Source organism: Tachypleus tridentatus, chromosome 6 (assembly GCF_004210375.1).
Source record: "Tachypleus tridentatus isolate NWPU-2018 chromosome 6, ASM421037v1, whole genome shotgun sequence".
Classification (NCBI taxonomy): Eukaryota; Metazoa; Arthropoda; class Merostomata; order Xiphosura; family Limulidae; genus Tachypleus; species Tachypleus tridentatus.
This window is the reverse complement of record NC_134830.1, coordinates 55,185,777-55,205,102: the sequence shown is the minus strand read 5'-3', so window position 1 is coordinate 55,205,102 and position 19,326 is coordinate 55,185,777. Positions and strand designations below refer to the sequence as shown.

Here is a 19,326-nt window from a genome sequence, read left to right as displayed (position 1 = left end):
CTGTAGGACAACTTTGCTGGGCCTGATAACTTCAAGTTATATATTATGTATATAGGCCTATATATTGATTTATGATTAAAAAAATAAGACAAATACCTCAGTGTGCCATTCTGAAATTTGTCAAAAAGGTGATCTCAGAATGCATAATTCAGGCTTTTATTTTATGTTTTTATTGAAAATTTTCCCGGGGGAGCATACCCCGGACTCCCCTAGCATGGCTTCTTGCTTGCGGCGCTTGCATCAAGCACACAAACTAAATCCCCCCAATGGCCATTTCTAGCTACGCCCCCTGTCATAGCAAGTATTATAACTAAAACAAAGTTACCTAATTTTAAGACTAAACTACCTCATCGACATACAGTCATGTGAAAAAGTTAAGACACCCTATGAAAGCCTGTGTATTTTTGTAACATTTTTGGATATATAGATATTTAATCTCAATTTCAACAATACTGAGAGATTATCGGAATAATCGGAATAACTAAACAATTAAAACTGAAAAAAAGACTTTTCAAGATCTTCTGTAAATGTAATTCTACAAAAATGCATATTCTAACTGAGGTAAAAGTTAGGACACCCTACCCCCTAATAGCTAGTGTTTCCCCCTTTGGCTGAAATAACTGCAGTGAGATGCTTCTTGTAGCCATCTACCAGTCTCTGACATCGGTCTGACAAAAGTTTGCCCCACTCCTCAATGCAGAATTCTTTCAACTGTGAGATGTTTGAGGGGTTTCTTGCATGTACAGCCCGTTTCAAGTCACCCCACAGCATCTCAATGGGATTATGATCTGGGCTTTGACTCGGCCATTCCAGGACTCTCCATTTCTTAATTTTTAGCCTATCCTTGGTGGATTTACTGGTATGTTTTGGGTCATTGTCGTGTTGCAGGGTCCAGTTCCACTTCAGCTTTAATTTTCGTACAGATGGTCTCACATGATCCACAAGCACTCTCTGATACACAGTAGCATTCATGGTGGATTCTATGATTGTGAGCTGTCCAGGTCCTGCTACAGCAAAGCAGCCCCAAATCATAACACTTCCATCTCCATGCTTCACAGTTCGTATGGGGCTCTTTTCCTGGAATGCTGTATTTGGTTTACGCTAAACATGTCTTCGATTCTAGTGTCCAAATAATTCAATTTTGGACTCATCTGTTTAAAGAACATTATTCCAAATGTCCTGGTATTTGTCTACATTCTCTCTTGCAAACTTCAGTCTGGCCTTGATGTTTCTATTAGAGAGCAAAGGTTTCCTCCTTGCACACCTCCCATGCAAGTTAAACTTGTGCAGTCTGTTTCTGATTGTAGAGACATGCACTTTCACATCAACAGTAGCCAGAGCCTGCTGTAGGTCTCGTGATGACATGTTAGGGTGTTTGGAGACCTTTCAGCATCTTGCGGTCTGCTCTCGGGGTGATCTTGCTTGGACGACCAAACCTGAGGCATGTTGGCAGTTGTTTTGAAAGCCCTCCAGATGTTGACTATTTTCCGGACAGTAGAATAACTGATTTCAAAATCTTTTGGGATCTTTTTAAATCTCTTACCAGACTCATAAGCTGCTACAATTTTCTTTCTGAGACAGCTCATTTGCTCTCACCATGGTGCTCACTCTCACTTCAACAGTTAGGAGCACACCAAACTAAATGTTTGAGGTTTAAATAGGGCAAGCCTCATTCAAAATGCTAAGTAAAATGCTGTGCACCTGGTGTGATACACTTGTGTGTGAGTTGAACCATTTTAAGTGGGAATAAATGTGGGGGTGTTCTAACTATTTCCTCAGTTAGAATATGCATTTTTGTAGAATTACATTTACAGAAGATCTTGAAAAGTCTTTTCTTCAGTTTTAATTGTTTAGTTATATTCTTGTAATCTCCCAGTCTTGTTGAAATATAGATTAAATATCTATATATTCAAAAATGTTACAAAAATGCACAGGCTTTTATAGGGTGTCCTACCTTTTTCATATGACTGAATGTCATGATGTATCTCTTAGCACTACTGCTTTTTTAAAAACATTTCGCGTGGTTAAGAGCCATAAAGAACAGACAGTGACGTATCTTTTTTTGGTACAAACCTAAACCAGTTGTAAAAGAACAAAAAACGGTGAAGGAATTATTGAGTAGTTATGGCTACTTGAGGTTGTTCGCATCTTCTGGTAACACAGTATTTTAAAAACCACCTCAGCTTTGTTCGATATTTATAAGGTTATATGAAAATTATTTTCAAAATAAGTAAATCTATACATAACATTTAAAATTAGTCTTTTGATATCAACTTTATCAAATGGAAAACGTTTAACTACTACTTTACCGAAATAATAATAATTAAAAATTGCAATGAGTACATTACAAGTGGCCTGGCATGGCCAAGCGCCTAAGGCGTGCGACTCGTAATCCGAGGGTCGCGGGTTCGAATCACGGTCGCGCCAAACATACTCGCCCTCCCACCCGTGAGGGCGTTATAATGTAACGGTCAATCCCACTATTCGTTGGTAAAAGAGTAGCCTAAGAGTTGGTGGTGGGTGGTGATGACTAGCTGCCTTCCCTCTAGTCTTACACTGCTAAATTAGGGACGGCTCGGTGCAGTGAGCTAACAACCTGCTCGCTTAAATACTTGAAGAATCCACAAGCGATTGCGGCCCTATGTTACTAACATTACAAGTGATTCGTTTATTCATTTAAATACCAAATAATACAGTACAAAGAAGGCTGAAAATTAATACATAGATTTCAGGATTAAAGTACATTCAATCATCTACATATACATTTAGTTCATCGCTCTGCGTCTGTCTTTTTCAGTGTCACAAATTATTGTGACAAGCTAGCTAAATAAGTTTCGATAAAATTTGATAGAAGATCTCAGATGGACTCCTAATTGAGTTTAAATTGGCAAGAAAACAGTTCGAGTTTGGCAACCATTTCAATTTAATGGAGCAAGGAGGTCAATATCGTGAAGACGATATACATGAAATACATGTGACGTTCAATCACACCTATAGCATGGAGTACCTTTCTGTCATGCTAACTGTTGGTGGAAAATGACTCAAAACAATGGAAGAGGACGACACCGCCCCCATTTAAAGATTTAGACAGTAAGCCTAACATTATCATGCACTCTTAATACTCATTTATGCATTCAAAGTACTTAAGACATATTGTGGTTCTAGTTCCACTTACCTTTTCAATATTCAGTCACACCTGTCTGCCAAGTTCTAAGAATAAACTATGAGACAAAGAAATATATTTACTTTATTCTTGATGACGAGAAACCCACCTAAAATAAAAATGTATCTCAGAACGGCTGGTGTGGGTATTAACACTTTTATTGATAAGTGTTAACACCTATACCAGCTGTTCTGAGATACACATTCGCTTTATACTTAGAATTAAGACATCTTAATTATATAAGTATAAATAGAGTAATTGCGAGAAAAGCTTTAATGTAATAGGTAAAGAAAGCTTTTATTTATATTTCTAGTAAAAGTAATATATTTTACAACTTGAAGACCACACTTTGATACCTGTCTGGTTAACTTTCCAAGAGAGGTCATCCACTTTGTTGTTAGACGAGCAGAGAGATTTCCAAGAATGTCTCCTATTGTGACGGCTACATTTTGCGACATTAATTCCCCCTCAGCTATTTAATCCTAAATTATCGGTGGTCAGCTGTTGCTCCTAGCAACTGTATGCTTGATCCACTGGTTCTCACTTTCCTTATTCTAGTAACCTAGAAACTTCAGCACACCACTCGTTGCTAAACTGAGCTAACATCAAATACACATGCCCTGCAACAAATAGAACTGGGTTGGGGTGGGCAAATCTCCCATCCATATGTCCAAAAGTGTCATTTCAAGTATGTCTAAATAAAATAACAATGAAGGGGTGAAAACTATGAACGGGGCATGTGCACATAGAAGAGAAAGTTAGATTTTTAAAATACCAAAAGTTGACTTAAACATATAAATATACATAGTAATATTTTATATACCACACTATAGCCAGCACCCCAAAGTTCCTTTTAATTTATGCATCGTGTATAATTTAATTTTGTTTTGGCTTGTTTTTGTAATTTATCACAGGTTTAGGTTTGCTTTTCTTAGTTTAATCCTTCCTTTTGATTGCATATTGCTTGACTGGTTAAGTATTATTTTTCTATATATGAGTTTGTAAGATATCATCAAAACTAAAACTCGATATGGTAATCATTAAATATAGTGATACGATCATAAATTCTAACAGGATTTTTTGCGTTAGTGTGACGACTTATGTCATCTATGAATGAAATCGATGTCGTGTTAGTTTTCGAACGATCTTTAACATTCCGTACGATTCATGTTTTCATGTGTTTCAGTTCAAATTCAACTTTATTAGTGAACTTATAAGAAGATTTCGACAGTGAAGCTGTAATATTAGGCTAATAAAGATGCGTTTTGGAGATATGGATCGTTATTTTATTTACCTCAATGCAAATGTCTTATAATAAATTTCGGTTTGCGTTCAACGAAGTTAAAAATTAAACGTACTGTTGTGTGCCCTGTTTCAAGAGTAAATAGAACCAAAACCAAGAGTAAAAAAAATATTTTTATTTCTTGTTTTGAAGATCATATATCATGCAGTGTTGCAGTGTACAGACTAAATACTTTTTCCCCGTGATTCGTGGCAAGCGCACGTTTTACTAACGTTACGACAATACAAACTGCAACATTTAACGTTCCTTATTTACCGGCATTTTCGGGTCTACATGTTGACTGACAGACAACACATTAATGTATCGTGGTACGAGTGGTAAAAACAGGCGCTCCTACCAGGTAACATCAGGCCCTCTTTCGGGGAAAATAATAATTCGTTGGACAACCTTTTCCAGTGTAATTTAACTGCTTCTTGAACCTAACAGTCGGGATAAATATTTCGCTGTAAAGCAGATATCACGAATATTAGGCTTATTGGTGCTATTGCTTCGCAAGCTCTCGACAATTAACACTGTAAGATTATAGTATTAATATGGTAGTCAATACCTATCAATACCGGTGTCTATTTTATGTTCTTTCTCTGAAGAAATATATATATATGTGGTATAAAGAAAGAATAGCACAAATGGTACAAATGGTATAATTCAGATTCCAAATTACAAATTATTATAGGCTAAGGTATGATGACAGACAGAATAAATGAAAAACATTACTGGCATAGTTATACTGTCGGAGCTGTTTGTTTAATGGTTTTTCAAGAGATTCAACACATGTTTATACTAATAAGCTTTTAACGAACGTTAAATCTACGTTACTTCTTTAAGCTAACAGCTGGAGTTCGTGTTTTCCATAAGTAAAGTATACTCTATTATCTATTTTTGTTACTTTCATCAACAGCCCCGCCCCCAAGTAGCACAGCAAGTAGACATGCGTCTGTAGATTTACAGGACTAGAAACTGAGGTTTGATACCTGTGGTGGGCAGAACACAGTCCATTGTGTAGCTTTGTGTCTGACTTCAAACAAACAAGCCATTAACACCATTGTTTACAATTTTCGATGACGAGAAACCCACTTGAAATAAAAATGTATCTCAGAATGGCTTGTATGGGTATTAACACTTTTACTGATAAGGAGAGAACAACGTTTTGACTTTCTAGGTCATCTTTAGGTTTGTTTCTGTAGGTCATTTAGTTCTTTACATTTCGAGTTTAACATGGCTTTTAGTAGGGTTTTTTCTTTTCTGTAAATTATAGATGTTTGTACATTGGTTAAATTTCTTTGATAGTTTTATCTTCACAAAACTAGGGATTAGTTTTTCCTTTCTACACTGTTGGATGATATAAACATTATTTCTTCTAATGATGATTTAAGTTTCTTAGTTTCGTTAGGATTGCACGAGCATGTGCGGTTAGCAATGGCGTAATGTAGGTAAGTTCAGGCATAATGGCGTTTAAACAGATAACACATCACACAAAGAAACACGAAAGACTTGCACTTCTCGTATTGTCGCCGTGGTGAAGTAATTCTTGATGACGAGAAACCCACTTGAAATAAAAATGTATCTCAGAACTGATAGTGAAGGTATTAACACTTATTGATTTCATTTGATTGGTAACCTGAAAATGACCTAGGAAGGTTGAAACCTTGTTCCTTGCTTATCAGTAAAAATATTAATACCAATATCAGTCGTTCTTGTTGGTTGGTTTTGTGTTTTATGGTGAAAAGCGACCTGGCTATTTGCGTCCCAGCTGTTCTGAGATACATTGTTTACAGTATTTCATATATTTCTTCTTATTACATTTTCCATTATAGAAATTGTTTTACACACATGTGTTTTGAATTTGGTGCAAAGTTACACGAGGACTATCCGCACTAGTCGTCCCTAATTTAGCAGTGGAAAACTAGGCGGAAGGCACCTAGTCATCACCATCCACCGCCAACTCTTGGGCTACTCTTTCACCAACGAATAGGATCGATTGTCACATAATAACATCCCCATGGCCAAAAATGCGAGGAAATGTGATGAGATGGGGATTCGAACTCGCGGCCCTCAGACTGTAATTCGAATGCCTTAACCATCTGATCATGCCGGGCTGTACACAAAAATAATATACATAGATTTAGAAGTAACCTTAATGCCGTAAGCTCGTAAGATGATATTGGGTTTAGGGTAGAAAATACCATTAACAGTGAGTGATAGAAATCCTAAACTGGGAAACAGTTTGCCCCTGAAAAAGAAAGGTCCATCTTTCTTAAGCACTTGAGTAATGGAGCTTTTATCATTTTGTATTAACATGTCTCGAATCTACGCGTGTTTGTTTTTTGACGTCATGAATCGTAAACAGTTAGAGTGCCCAATCAACCAAATAATTTTTAATGATTTTCGTAAACAAGAATATAAGAAAAGTATATTTAGTTAGGTTCATTCAGTACCATTTTCGTATTAGGTAATCTCTAAATAGATAAGTTTGTTCGGACCGAGAATTAATATTAATAATTTATAAAAATAAAACGAAAAGGTTATATATATTATTTTAATATTTTGCACTGTTTTTCTGAACAATAAGGCTCATTTATCAGTGTGAATTACGCAACTGATTATTGTAACATGTAAACACGTACATTTTTATTATGTAAAATCTTATAAAATGAATCACAAACATTGTGTTACATTACGTTTTGTTTTTATCCCACGATGTGCTGTCTTTAATTTAATTGGCGTCGTAACCATTCGTAAACAAGTTTCTTCTCCAATGTAATACACCTTTTGTTTCTGATGTAAAGTTTTTGACCATGTAAGTTCAAAACTGCAAGAAAAATTCGTAAAAATAGAGTATAAGTGTTCTATCTGGTAATCTTCGAAGGTGACTCCAAACTGGATAAATCCCATATTGTCCGGGTGACTTGGGATCTTGTGACTAGCGTATCGGGCCCGGCATGGCCTAGCGTGTTAAGGCGTTCGACTCGTAATCTGAGGGTCGCGGGTTCGAATCCCGGTCGCACCGAATATGCTCACCCTTTCAGCCATGGGGGCGTTATAATGTTACGGTCAATCCCACTATTCGTTTGTAAAAGTGTAGCCCAAGAGTTGGCGGTGGGTGGTGATGACTAGCTGTCTTCCCTCCAGTCTTACACTGCTAAATTAGGGACGGCTAGCGCAGATAGCCCTCGAGTAGCTTTGCGCGAAATTCAAAACAAACAAACTAGCTTATCTATCTGATGAGTTAGGATTTGGACTCGAATGCAAAGTACGTTACAAAAACCTGGTTATTTAGGTAGAGTGTAACATCGAATGTCGTGATTAGAATATTTTTCCTATTACCAGCGACATGTTCGAATCCTATTCTATTTCCAAATGCTGCTTTTTGTTTCTTTTTTCGTCACACAGTAATAGCATGTTATTATCTAAGATTATTTGTATCAAACCTAATCCTGTGATATAAAACATTGCAATTATAGTGTTATTTTACTTCACTACTCCCACCCTCAGGAATTGGAATGGACGACACGTTTGTCCTGTTGGCGGCGTGGCGACGCACGGATCGGAAGAAGCCGGTGGAAGAAAGAATGTCGGAGGCGTACATGGACGCTGCCGTATCCATAACGATAACATCTCTCACGAACTTTATATCTTTTTTAATCGGAGTCATTACGCCTTTTCCGTCCGTCCAGATTTTTTGCACCTATACAGCTGTGAGCGTGCTCTTTGCCTACATCTGGCAAATAACTTTCTTTGGAGGATGCATGACGGTTTGTGGATATGCCGAAAATAGAAACCTTAACAATATTTTCTGCGTCCCAGCAATTCCCAGATCTGTTGCAAGTGAGTATTTACTGTAAAAGGTAAACGTACTACAAAATGAGGATGGTAACCCTTTATTCGTTCTGTGTGGCTCAGGAACTTCATAGAAAAATAATACATGAAACCGAATTGTGTTGAAAACAAAACTGCTTTCTTTGTTGTAATGTGTAAGAAAAAATCGCTATAGAGAAATATCTAACATCCATCAGTCAATGTATGTTTACAATAATCTAAGTTTCAAGAATTAATAATTTAAGGTAACACTTTTTTAGCATCATCCAGTGGAGGTGTTAATAAACATTCGTCTGTGTTTTAAAATACAATAGCATTTGTTTCTAGCTTGCAAGTGTTCAAATGTATACATGTTTTTCTTACAAAGAAAACGCGATAGTAATTTACATTATGATGACCACAAACGTGAATACAGGTCGCAACTTATATGAGTTGTTTTGGAAATGTCATCTTCGAAACATCGGAGACAAACTAGTGAAACGATCAGTAAACCGTCTTAAAATATAAAATTAATGAAATCGAGGCACACTGATCAAAATTGAATTCTAAAAATTAATGTCATTCCCCGTTATTCAAGCAAAATGACGAAATCCTTTTGAATTATTAAAATTTATCTAAAAAGAATTGGTTACACTTGGAAAATCAAGTCATTATCATTGACAACATAGCAATAGATTTGTCTTTTTTACTATACACCTTAATGATGGCATCTCTACAAAGGTTAACTACTGATTTCGTCACCTTATGACACTACTAAATAAAAACTGAATTAAAATAGATACTGGGAATCTAATCATTTTCTTCATGTACGTGGGCCCGGTATAGCATAACCAGGTGGTTAAGGTACTGGACTCGTAATCTGAAAGTCGCGGGTTCGAATCCTCGTCACATCAAATATGCTCACCCTTTCAGCGATGGGGGCATTATAATGTGACGGTCAATCCCACTATTCGTTGGTGAAAGAGTAGTCCAAGAGTTGGCGGTGGGTGGTGATGACGACTAGCTGCCTTCCCTCTAGTCTTACACTGCTAAATTAGGGATGGCTGGTGCAGATAGCCTTCGAGTAGCTTTACGCGAAACCAAAATCAAATCGTGTACGTGTGAATAAGTTACGTTAAAATAGTCGAATTTTTTGAGCAACTAAATATAAAAAATTCTTGCGAATAATAACTAGCTAAACAAAATGAATTATTGGAATGTAATGGTTACTTTGTTAAATTTAAATGACCGGAACCAAAATTTTGTTGCAATAAAATCGTTAACCCTAATTTGTTACATTGTCCAAAATTAAATTTATGAAATAGCCAAGTTCTTCAAGCTTATGTTATTTTACTGATGCTTTTACTGTGTATGATTATGTTGATTTTCTACTAGTTCGTGTGTCGTGAGAGGAAGAGAACTGGGGAGATAAACTTTGAGGTTTATATTCAAACTGGCGAGTTGTTTGACTCATTGCTGATAAGTATTATATAACGTTACTGTTGTAGCTGTTACTTTGATATTATTATTGAATACGCATAAAACATGTGGAACCAAATTCAAGGCTTGTGTTATGGTCAAGTAGTAATACCACAAAGAATTAATGCACAAAACTCGCTTAACACACTAAATAATAAGATTCACAAAAGCTTCAATGTTCGTTAGTGGATATTTGTTTGATCCAGAGCTCTCACGTAGAGTATATATATATCTATATCACCGTTTTGTATTTAATGACAGGTAACTTCAAATATAAATAATGAATTACTCAGTATTCATCAGCTTGAAATACTTATTTCTTATTATCTATAAGTTTATTAGTTATCAAAATTAAAGAGCTATCATAATACCTGGTATAAAAAGTAATGTAAGGTTCTACATTCTAGATTTTTTCTTAAGTTTCAGAAAAGAAGAATGCAATATTTAGACTCTTGTGTGCCGGTGGAGTTAATCCAGACGATCCAGATAACCTAGAAGATAACAAGGATCATATATTCATGGTCTTTTTTCGAGACTCATTTGGTAAATTCCTCAGCAACAAGTCAGTAAAGATGTCGGTACTTTTGATGTTTTTTATCTACCTAGGAGTTGGAATTTGGGGTTGTACGATGGTCAAAGAAGGCCTAGAGAGACAGAGACTTTCACGGTACGATTCATACTCCGTTACCTTTTACAACATGGAAGACAAATATTTCCGGAAGTATCCATACCGTATTCAAATCGTAGTTGCGGACGAATTAAACTATGCAGACCCTGAAATACAAGAGAACATTGAGAAAATGCTCAAGAAGTTTGAAAGTGCCAACTTTATTGCGAACTCTTCACTGACTGAATCATGGCTAAGAGCTTACTTGGAGTTTCAGAAGGACGATAGATCTTTTTTCTTGTTAGATGGTTTTAACTTGACTAAAAAGGAAGATTTCATTGAAGCCCTCCGAAGTATATTTTTCAGAATGCCACACTTAGACAATTTTGAGAAAGATATAGTATTTAATGAGAACGGGACATCCATCGTGTCTTCTAGATTTATGATACAGTCCCAAGATGTCCTAAATGCCAATGAAGAAAAAGATATGGTTCTGAAGCTGCGTGAAATTGCTGACAGTTTTCCTTTTAATGTGATTGTATTCCAGCAATATTTTATCTTCTGGGACCAGTTTATTCTGGTTCGAGGAACATCGATACAATCTATTTCAGTTGCTGCTGCTGTTATGATGGTAATATTATTGATTTTCATTCCCAAACCCGTCTGTGCGATGTGGGTGGCTTTTTCCATAGTGTCTATTGAAATTGGAGTCATTGGGTATATGACTCTCTGGAATGTCAACTTAGACTCTATTTCCATGATAAATCTTATCATGTGCATTGGATTTTCTGTCGACTACTCAGCTCATATTTCGTACGCCTACATATCCTCAGAAAAGAAGATGGCGGATGAACGGATGCGGTATGCTCTCTATTCCCTTGGAATGCCGATTCTACAGGGCAGTTTGTCAACCATCTTAGGAATAATATCCCTTGCCTTTGCGCCTTCTTACATTTTTCTTACCTTTTTTAAGACTGTCTTTCTTGTCATTTTATTTGGAGCACTCCATGGCACTCTGCTCCTTCCAGTTTTGCTTTCACTTTCGGACTTCTGTTATTCAAAAAAGAAAAGCTCTATCCCAGAGCTTTGGGAAATTCCGCATACCCTATATCAGCTAGAAAAACCTGGATTGTCTCCTGCACCACTGTCACTAAAAGATAGTATAAAAATTCCTCGACCGTCTCACGTAGTGATGTTAGGAATCACTGACCTACAATGTGCACAAGTAGATAGTGAGAAAGGATCTAGAGAGACATCTAGTTGTAATAACAGTGGAGACAAAGACTTTGGTATTGGTACTAGTGGAGAGGAGAGTAGTGAGAACAGCTGGAAGGGAAGAGACATGAATCCATTTTCTCAAACCCAACAGTTCATAGGATATTCGAGCCATGATTCTATTGACAAAGGTGAATGCGACAATCCAGCCTTTGAAGCGGAAGAAGAAATCGTTGCATACGAACAACTACATCCAACACTATCTTCGCGAAATTCCTCCAGAATGACTTTGTACCACATTGATAGTCGAACTGGTCTTTTTGACGCTCAGAGAAATGGAGAACAGTATTTTTCCAGAAACAATTGTTCGGTGTTATCAGCAAGAAGCCTTAGGGAGTGGAACCATTCCGGGTCCAGGACAAGGGACAGTATATCTGATGATCCTCTTTCATTTGCGACAGGCCACACGAACAAAGGCTATTAGCAATAGAATAACAATCCATTTTGACAAAACTAAATGTATTAATACCAACTTGAGGTTCCACACAAAGCCTTATTTGGGGTCCATAGCAGGCTTAGGTCTGAAAAGATCTTTAATTTTTCATAATAAATTACTCGTCGATTCTTCTCATTTGTACCTTCTAACGCGACCCATTACGAATACTAAAATAATAGTAGTTATTAACCATATAAATTAATCATATAAATAATTTATATCTGTAATGTAAACCTTTGTAGTCATATTCTGTTTCTAGTTTTAACACTGAAGTAATAGGATTTATGACATTTCCTAGTCAGATTCAACCAGGACGTTCCTTTAAAAAATAAAAACTGGAACCCCCAAAACATTTTGATGTGGAAATATCTTTGATTCTTCAGAAGAGGTAAAAACCACATTTTCTGAGAAAAAAAAATGTTTTATTCGTCGTTTTATTAGAAAGGTGCATTTCATTGATTCAGCAGGATGTGGTAATTGTTGGTGTCAGTGACACTGTTGTCATTGTCCTATTTCCTTACATTCGTTTTTTCCCAGTTAAAATTAAAATAACTAGAAAAACACATACTTTAATATTTCATTCTGAAACTAGAAAGTGGTAGAATTTTTCTTTTGGGTGGTACAAAATTCCAGAATGTTTCAGGAAAGAAATGACAGTAAAACTCATCAGAGCCGTTGCTGTGGAAATTCTTAGTGCTTAAATCGCAGGCATTGTTAACAGTTTAGCAACAAACACGCTGAAAGTTACCACATATAACTGATGAGATCTATGTTTACGTTGCGAGCATTTATTGCAAGATGGGTGTTTTATATTGTTTAAATTTAGAATTCAAGTTGTTGCTTTGTTATTTGGTCTAATAACATATAACATGTTAGAACAGCTACGGACGCTTCATGTTTGTTTGTGTAATTTAATTTCAATTAAATGTTTTGCTTCGTCAGTAAAAGACCAGCTCATAAGAAACGTCACTGTCCTTTTTATATAAGGGTAGGCTCGAAATACGTTAAACAATTAATAAATATGTTTCATAACTAGGTGAAAATATAAAGATAATCGATTTTTCCCATTTTATTTTCTCAGTACGTTTGAAGGCCCGGCCTGGCCAGGAGGTTAAGACACTCAACTCGTAATCTTAGAGTAGCGAGTTCATATCCCCGTCACACCAAACATGCTCGCCCTTTCAGCCGTGGGGACGTTATAATGTGATGATCAATCCCACTTTTCTTCAGTAAAAATGTAGCCCAAGAGTCGGCGGTGGGTGGTGATTACTAGCTAGCTTCCCTGTAGTCATATACTGCTAAATTAGGGACGGATAGCGCAGATAGCCCTCATGTAGCTTTGCGCGAAATTCAAAACAAACCAAACCAGTACGTTTGGTGTGTGTACACTGAAGGTTAATGTTACTATGTTTATGACAGGTTTGTTTGCCAACTATCTTGTGAATAAATTGTTGTTGAGACACAGCAGGGGACTTGAGATTGTTAAACGGGGTAAGTCCAGAGTACACTATTGCGAAGTAGGAGATCTCCAGTGTTCTCTATATGAACAGTAAATGAACAGCAAGTACAAGCTCTGAAATAACACGCAGCACAGCTAAATGAAAGGTACAGTTAAGAAAAGGGATTTTCCCATTCAAAAATCTGGGCTTATCTCCTGCTATTGTTAAGTTTGGTTTTGATTTGGTTTTTGAATTTCGAGCAAAGCTACACGAGGGTTAGCTGCGCAAGCCGTCCCTAATTTAGCAGTGTAAGACTGGAGGGAAGGCTACTCTTTTACCAACGAATAGGGATTGAGCGTCACATAATGCCCCCACGGCTGAAAGAGCAAGCATGTTTGTTGTGACGGGACTTCGAACTCCCGACCCTCGGATTACGAGTCGAGTGCCTTAACCACCTGGCCATGCCGAGTCTCCTTCTGTTAAGAAAATAATAAACAAGAAACTGTAGATTATGAAAGCCACAGACTAAGAGCTGAGAAGCTTCTAATCATCTCCGAATCAGCGGCTCTTTTTATAAGAAATATGAAGAATCTGAAACAGCCCAACAAGCTCCGAGAGTGTAAACGGTTACGGGAGTGTAGGGGGCGTTGCAGTTGGATCATCCAACATCAAACTCTCTTTGTTAACCTAAAGATGACCTAGGAATCCTTTTTTTAAAACTTCGTATATAATATATCATGCAATTGCACTTATCTTTAAAATTCAACTACGTTCTACAGTTTATTAACATTTTCTAGTGTCATTACTTCACAGTTTTGTAGAAGGAGTCGATTATTTAGTTCTTAGAGCGCTACGTCTTGCAGATCGCTGGATCGAAACCCGGCTCCGAATACAACTGTCCTTTCAGTCGTGAGGGTGTTTGACGATCAATCCAACTATTCACTGGTTATAAATAGTAGCCCGTGAAACGCTGTTGGGTGCCATTGACCTTCTCTCTGGTCAGTAATTCAAAATTATAAACTGCAACATTGCCATGCTCAAACATGTAAAGTCTCAAAGCTTAGTTGAACACTTCTGACCATGATGACGATAATATGACAACTACCAGTATCAGTATAGAATTAGTTAAATTATTCACTTATTACTTCATTAGTTTCTCGAAAATTGGATTGAATATGTTTCAAAAATCATCAATACTTAATTTAGTTGTTTTATTTAATGCCCAAACTTGGGTTTTTTTTATTTGAAATGCAATCACAATGCTACAAAAACAGCTGTAAGTCTACGGATTCATAACGTTAAAATCAGAGGTTCCATTCCCCTTGGTGGACTCAGCATATAGCCCGATGTGGCTTTCCTATAACAAAACACACGCGCTACTAAAATAATAAACTAGGATCATTTCGAGTATAAATTAAAAAAAAAAAAAAACAGTTTAATTGTCAATTTTAAATAGGTGTTTCCACATAACCTACAACAATTATACGAACGTAAAAAAACTTGATTATGGCTTAGAGCAAACCTACAAAATCAGGGTCGATGTTTAACCGTTATCAAAATTAGAAACTGATTGAAAGTAGTTTATAAAGATATGTCCCAACAGTGGGACAGTGGTATGTCTGTGTTTTCCCAACCCTAGAAATCGGGTTTCGATACTAGTGGTTGGCAGAGCACAAATGGCCCATTGTGTAGTTTTGTGTTTAACTTCCAAACAAATTGTAAAAATACAAAATTTTGGGTTATACTATATTTGTTCTATATTACAAGCAATTACTGTGAAATACTGTAATGTTCAAAAATTGATTTGTGGCTCTATTGTACTATCTATCTGGTTTGGTTTGTTGTTAAATTCGGCAAAGCTACTCGAGGGTTACTTGTAATAGCCGTCCCTAATTTACAACTAGTTTTTGGGCTACTCTACGAATTAATAGAGGAATTGCCATCACATGTTAATGCCGCTACGACTGAAAGGGTGAGCGTGTTCGACGTAATTTTCGAAGGTAAGAACGCATCATCTGTTTTGCCTGTGGAATTTTGAGTCACTTTCACGGGAAATGCTCATATTTTGCAAAGCAGCAAGATGGACAAGGCTACAATGTACAACAGGTCAGAAGAGCCAAATAATGTAACGAATACTGACGCTATAGATCTATGGAACATGAGAGACCCAGATCAAGTCTTGCCATCAGTTGACCCAGAAGACAAATGTTTTGTGATAAATGTAAATAAAATAGGAATAAATGGAAGGGTCATGTTTTGACTATGTCTAGGAGGCTTTCCTTGGGGAATAAACGTACTCAACGCCTTCCATTATTCTGGTATTAACGTCTTTATGATTGAAGCTTATCATTGAGTTTTGTCTATATAATTAAAACTATAGTAAACTAATATCTCCATAGTAGAATTATCAGATGTCTACAAGACTGGTCCCAGTAACAATGAATAGCTAGCTGAGGATTGTTTAGACGAGTCAAATTCGATACAGGATCAGCAACTCACTAATACGTTGGGAAAATATTCTGACGTATTTATGAGACTAAATGACTGGCTGAGTCAAAGAACAGACTACTAATGCTATAATTACAAGTGATGTACGACAATTAAACAACGCTTTGCAGGCTTTCCTGAAGCACTAGCGATATAGTCAGCATTGAAATACAGTTGATGTTAAAAAATGGAATCATACAGCCTCTAGAAAGTGCTTGATCATATCCAGTAGTGGTTGTCAGAAAAATGGACGGTGCATCCAGTTTTTGTACTGATTTTAGATAGGGGAATGCGATAACTTACGTTGATGTATTTCCATTATTGCAATCAGATGAATGTGTGGAATCACTGAAACAGCCTGGTAGTTTAGTAAGTTAGACCCAGTAGATGGATACTGGCTAGTTGAGCTGGATGGCAAAAACAGAACTATTACTACTTTCAGAATAATAGATGGCTTATATTACATTTGCACCATACTATTTCGGCCTTTGTACTTGTCCGCCACTTTTAAAAATTTAATGAAGTTTACACTCAAGGAGCTGCTATAGTAGAAACCTTTGGTCGATGTCAATGGTGCTTAGCGTTTGTAAATGCAAGTCTGCATCTGAGAATCTGATTTTAAAACAATATGTATATTCGAAACTAGTGTAATATGTACAAAATATTTTTACACTATAGTACTCATAGGGATATCACAAACATTCTATGGTTCTCTTATTGTCAAAAGTTCACTCAGGCCTATTCAGTTGCTTTATAATTACAGGTGACAAATGAAACTACCTTTCTCTATTTCTATGACATGTACAATACCCTTACAATTGTGGCGTGAATTACCGCTGTCGTATACTGCTTTTCAAATGATCATCCTGTCCTCGTATTTTAAATATAGTCTGTTCCTTTTGACATGGTGCACTCAGACTGGTACAGTTACTTTAGAACTCGCTTTGATATAATAAACTATACTTCTTGCCTCTTGTACAACTGTTATATTTATTATTAGGTTTATCATTTCTATGGTAGTTAACTTCACGCTGAACTTTTCCTTGGTCGTGACATTGCTCTCTTCTACCACTGCCTTCGTCAGTCTGTTGTTCCCACTCATAATACTTATATGTTTATGGAAGTATTTCCTTGCAAAACGAATAAACTGACAATAAACAAACTTTATATCCTGGCAAGTGTACATACCTAACAGCTGTGACTTTGATACATTGCTTAGGCAGAGTATTCATGATGAAACTGTGTGGAATGGACGACAACTGCCTGTTGTGGAGACACAGGTGTAGAGGACGACGTTTCGAAAGTCTTCTTAAAGACGAAAGGAAGAAGACTTTCGAAGCGTCCTTCTTTACACTTGTTTCTCCACAGCAGGCAGTTGCCGTCCATTCTACAAAATTTCATAAAAGCTGTGACCTAATAATATAGTTAAGGTTGGTATCGATAAAGATAAGACATTCATTGACTATAGGGTCACTGACAGAGAGGGAATGGCTGTCTTTAATCTGTGTACTTTGCGTAGTTTGATTACCGGGAAGTTAAAATAGCTAGTGCCAGTAGATGTAATGTCAAGGTGTTCCAAAGTTCAATTGAAAGGATGTTGTAGTCCTTGGTTTCTGAACTATTAGATGATATTGCAAAGTACAATTTATGCACTACATTGTATGATTATCACCATGTTATATAAACTTAGGACAGTTTGTCAATTGCTATACTCGTATTGAGTAAATCAAAAGGAATTTGCGACACTCACACTTCTGAGCTATCAAGCAAAGGATCAGTGTAAGAGATATCCAAATAATATCATGTGGTAGCTGCTCCGTTGAGGTGGTCAATCTTTGTAAATGTAATATTGATTGCATAAACAGTTTATAAAATTTATTATAGTTGTTATAAGCTCAAACACTCAACGGAAAGGACTTGATACCCATTGCTTTGCGAGGCCCTTAATTCTTTATTCGAAGGTAAAACATACTTTCGTGAGAATTGCCTAATGTACCCGAATGATAAGAACTGTATAGAGAATACCAGGTGGTCCCTGATCTTTTTCATTACACATGAAATCTATTCTTAATTATTTATTTCAAGGTGCCTGAAAAACAAAATAAAAGTTGAGTTTCATGGCTTACAGATGGCGGCACGTTACTAGACCCCATCTATCAAGTAGTAACTCGAAATGCTTTACAAACAAGTTAGTGTTGGAGTCAGAAAAAGTATTTTGCTAGCTATTAGTTTATGTGGCCACATGTAGTTGTAATATATGTTTATAAAAATGCATGTCTATAAAAATATGTGTGAGTAAGTGGTCTTCGATGTATTTTTAAATGTTAAATAAATTCATGCCGATTAACACATTAATGAATGAATCATCCTGGCTATTGAGGCACATGTGAATACAAAAAGGGAATTTGATATGAATTTTATGATTTAATGACATGAGATTAACTGTGTTTACTGAAATATAAGGTGTTATTTAAAGATGAAAAGTACATGAAATGCTATGGAGATTATGTTGATATTGAAATATTTGATAGGTGATGAATTTTTTCCTTCTAGAATAAGAGCATTCGAATAACTTGCATTACGTCTTAGAGAAAATATTTTATATGTAATGTAAAATATTTATGAGTGGGTGACATTATCAATATTATATGAAATTCACACACAGTAACTTAAGTTTCACAACAAATATAAGCTTGATGTACTCTGTGTTATATTTGGTTGCACTGCAATATTTTCCACAATGTAAACTGAAATGTTTAATAAAGCAAAGTTTTCTTAATACCTTCTTAACATTGTTTTAGTTCAAGATGTATGAAAACGCAGGGAAAGTAAGCTCCAGACGAGGGACGGTAACCCTTCAAACTGTGATGAGGACTTACCGAACCCATCAGCTATTTGGGCACACGGTAGGGAGTTGTAGCTCTACCCTGTATTAGCATTTTATAGGGACCTGGCCGACCATCTATCAGAGCAGATCATTTTCAAAATATGGATAGTCGTTTAATAGATAAAAACTATGGTTTGGCGTCCGTGGTGTACGAGGAAAGCGGCCAAACCCGAACTTCTTGGCACCTATCGGGGATGGTAGCTTCCGAGTGATTCTCCGGCGACGAGGGAGAGGATTGCCTAACATCAGAAGTAGAGGCATTGATATATATACCTATTCCGACACTGGCTTACATGCATGCTATCACTGGAGATAGTAGCTGAACCACACTCAGGTGGACGGCATAAGTTATATTACCTCGCTTTGCGAAGAGAGTATCGACCACACTACTACTGTGGATGGTACCTACACAATTAGTGATAGTCGCCGAATCACTCAGGCGGACGGCTTAAGTT

The 19,326-nt window shown here is 36.6% G+C and overlaps 1 protein-coding gene across 1 annotated transcript in view; it reads left to right on the top strand.

The window, feature by feature from the left end:
- The window catches only part of LOC143252556 (patched domain-containing protein 3-like), a 34,165-nt gene extending 15,410 nt beyond the window's left edge, over window positions 1-18,755 (top strand). The window contains exons 3-4 of the mRNA XM_076504890.1: window positions 7,959-8,291; window positions 10,161-18,755. Of these exons, the coding sequence (XP_076361005.1) occupies window positions 7,959-8,291; window positions 10,161-12,046 (2,219 nt within the window). The 3' untranslated portion in view covers window positions 12,047-18,755. The remainder of the gene's footprint in view (window positions 1-7,958; window positions 8,292-10,160) is intronic.
- The last annotated feature ends 571 nt before the right edge of the window (window positions 18,756-19,326 follow it).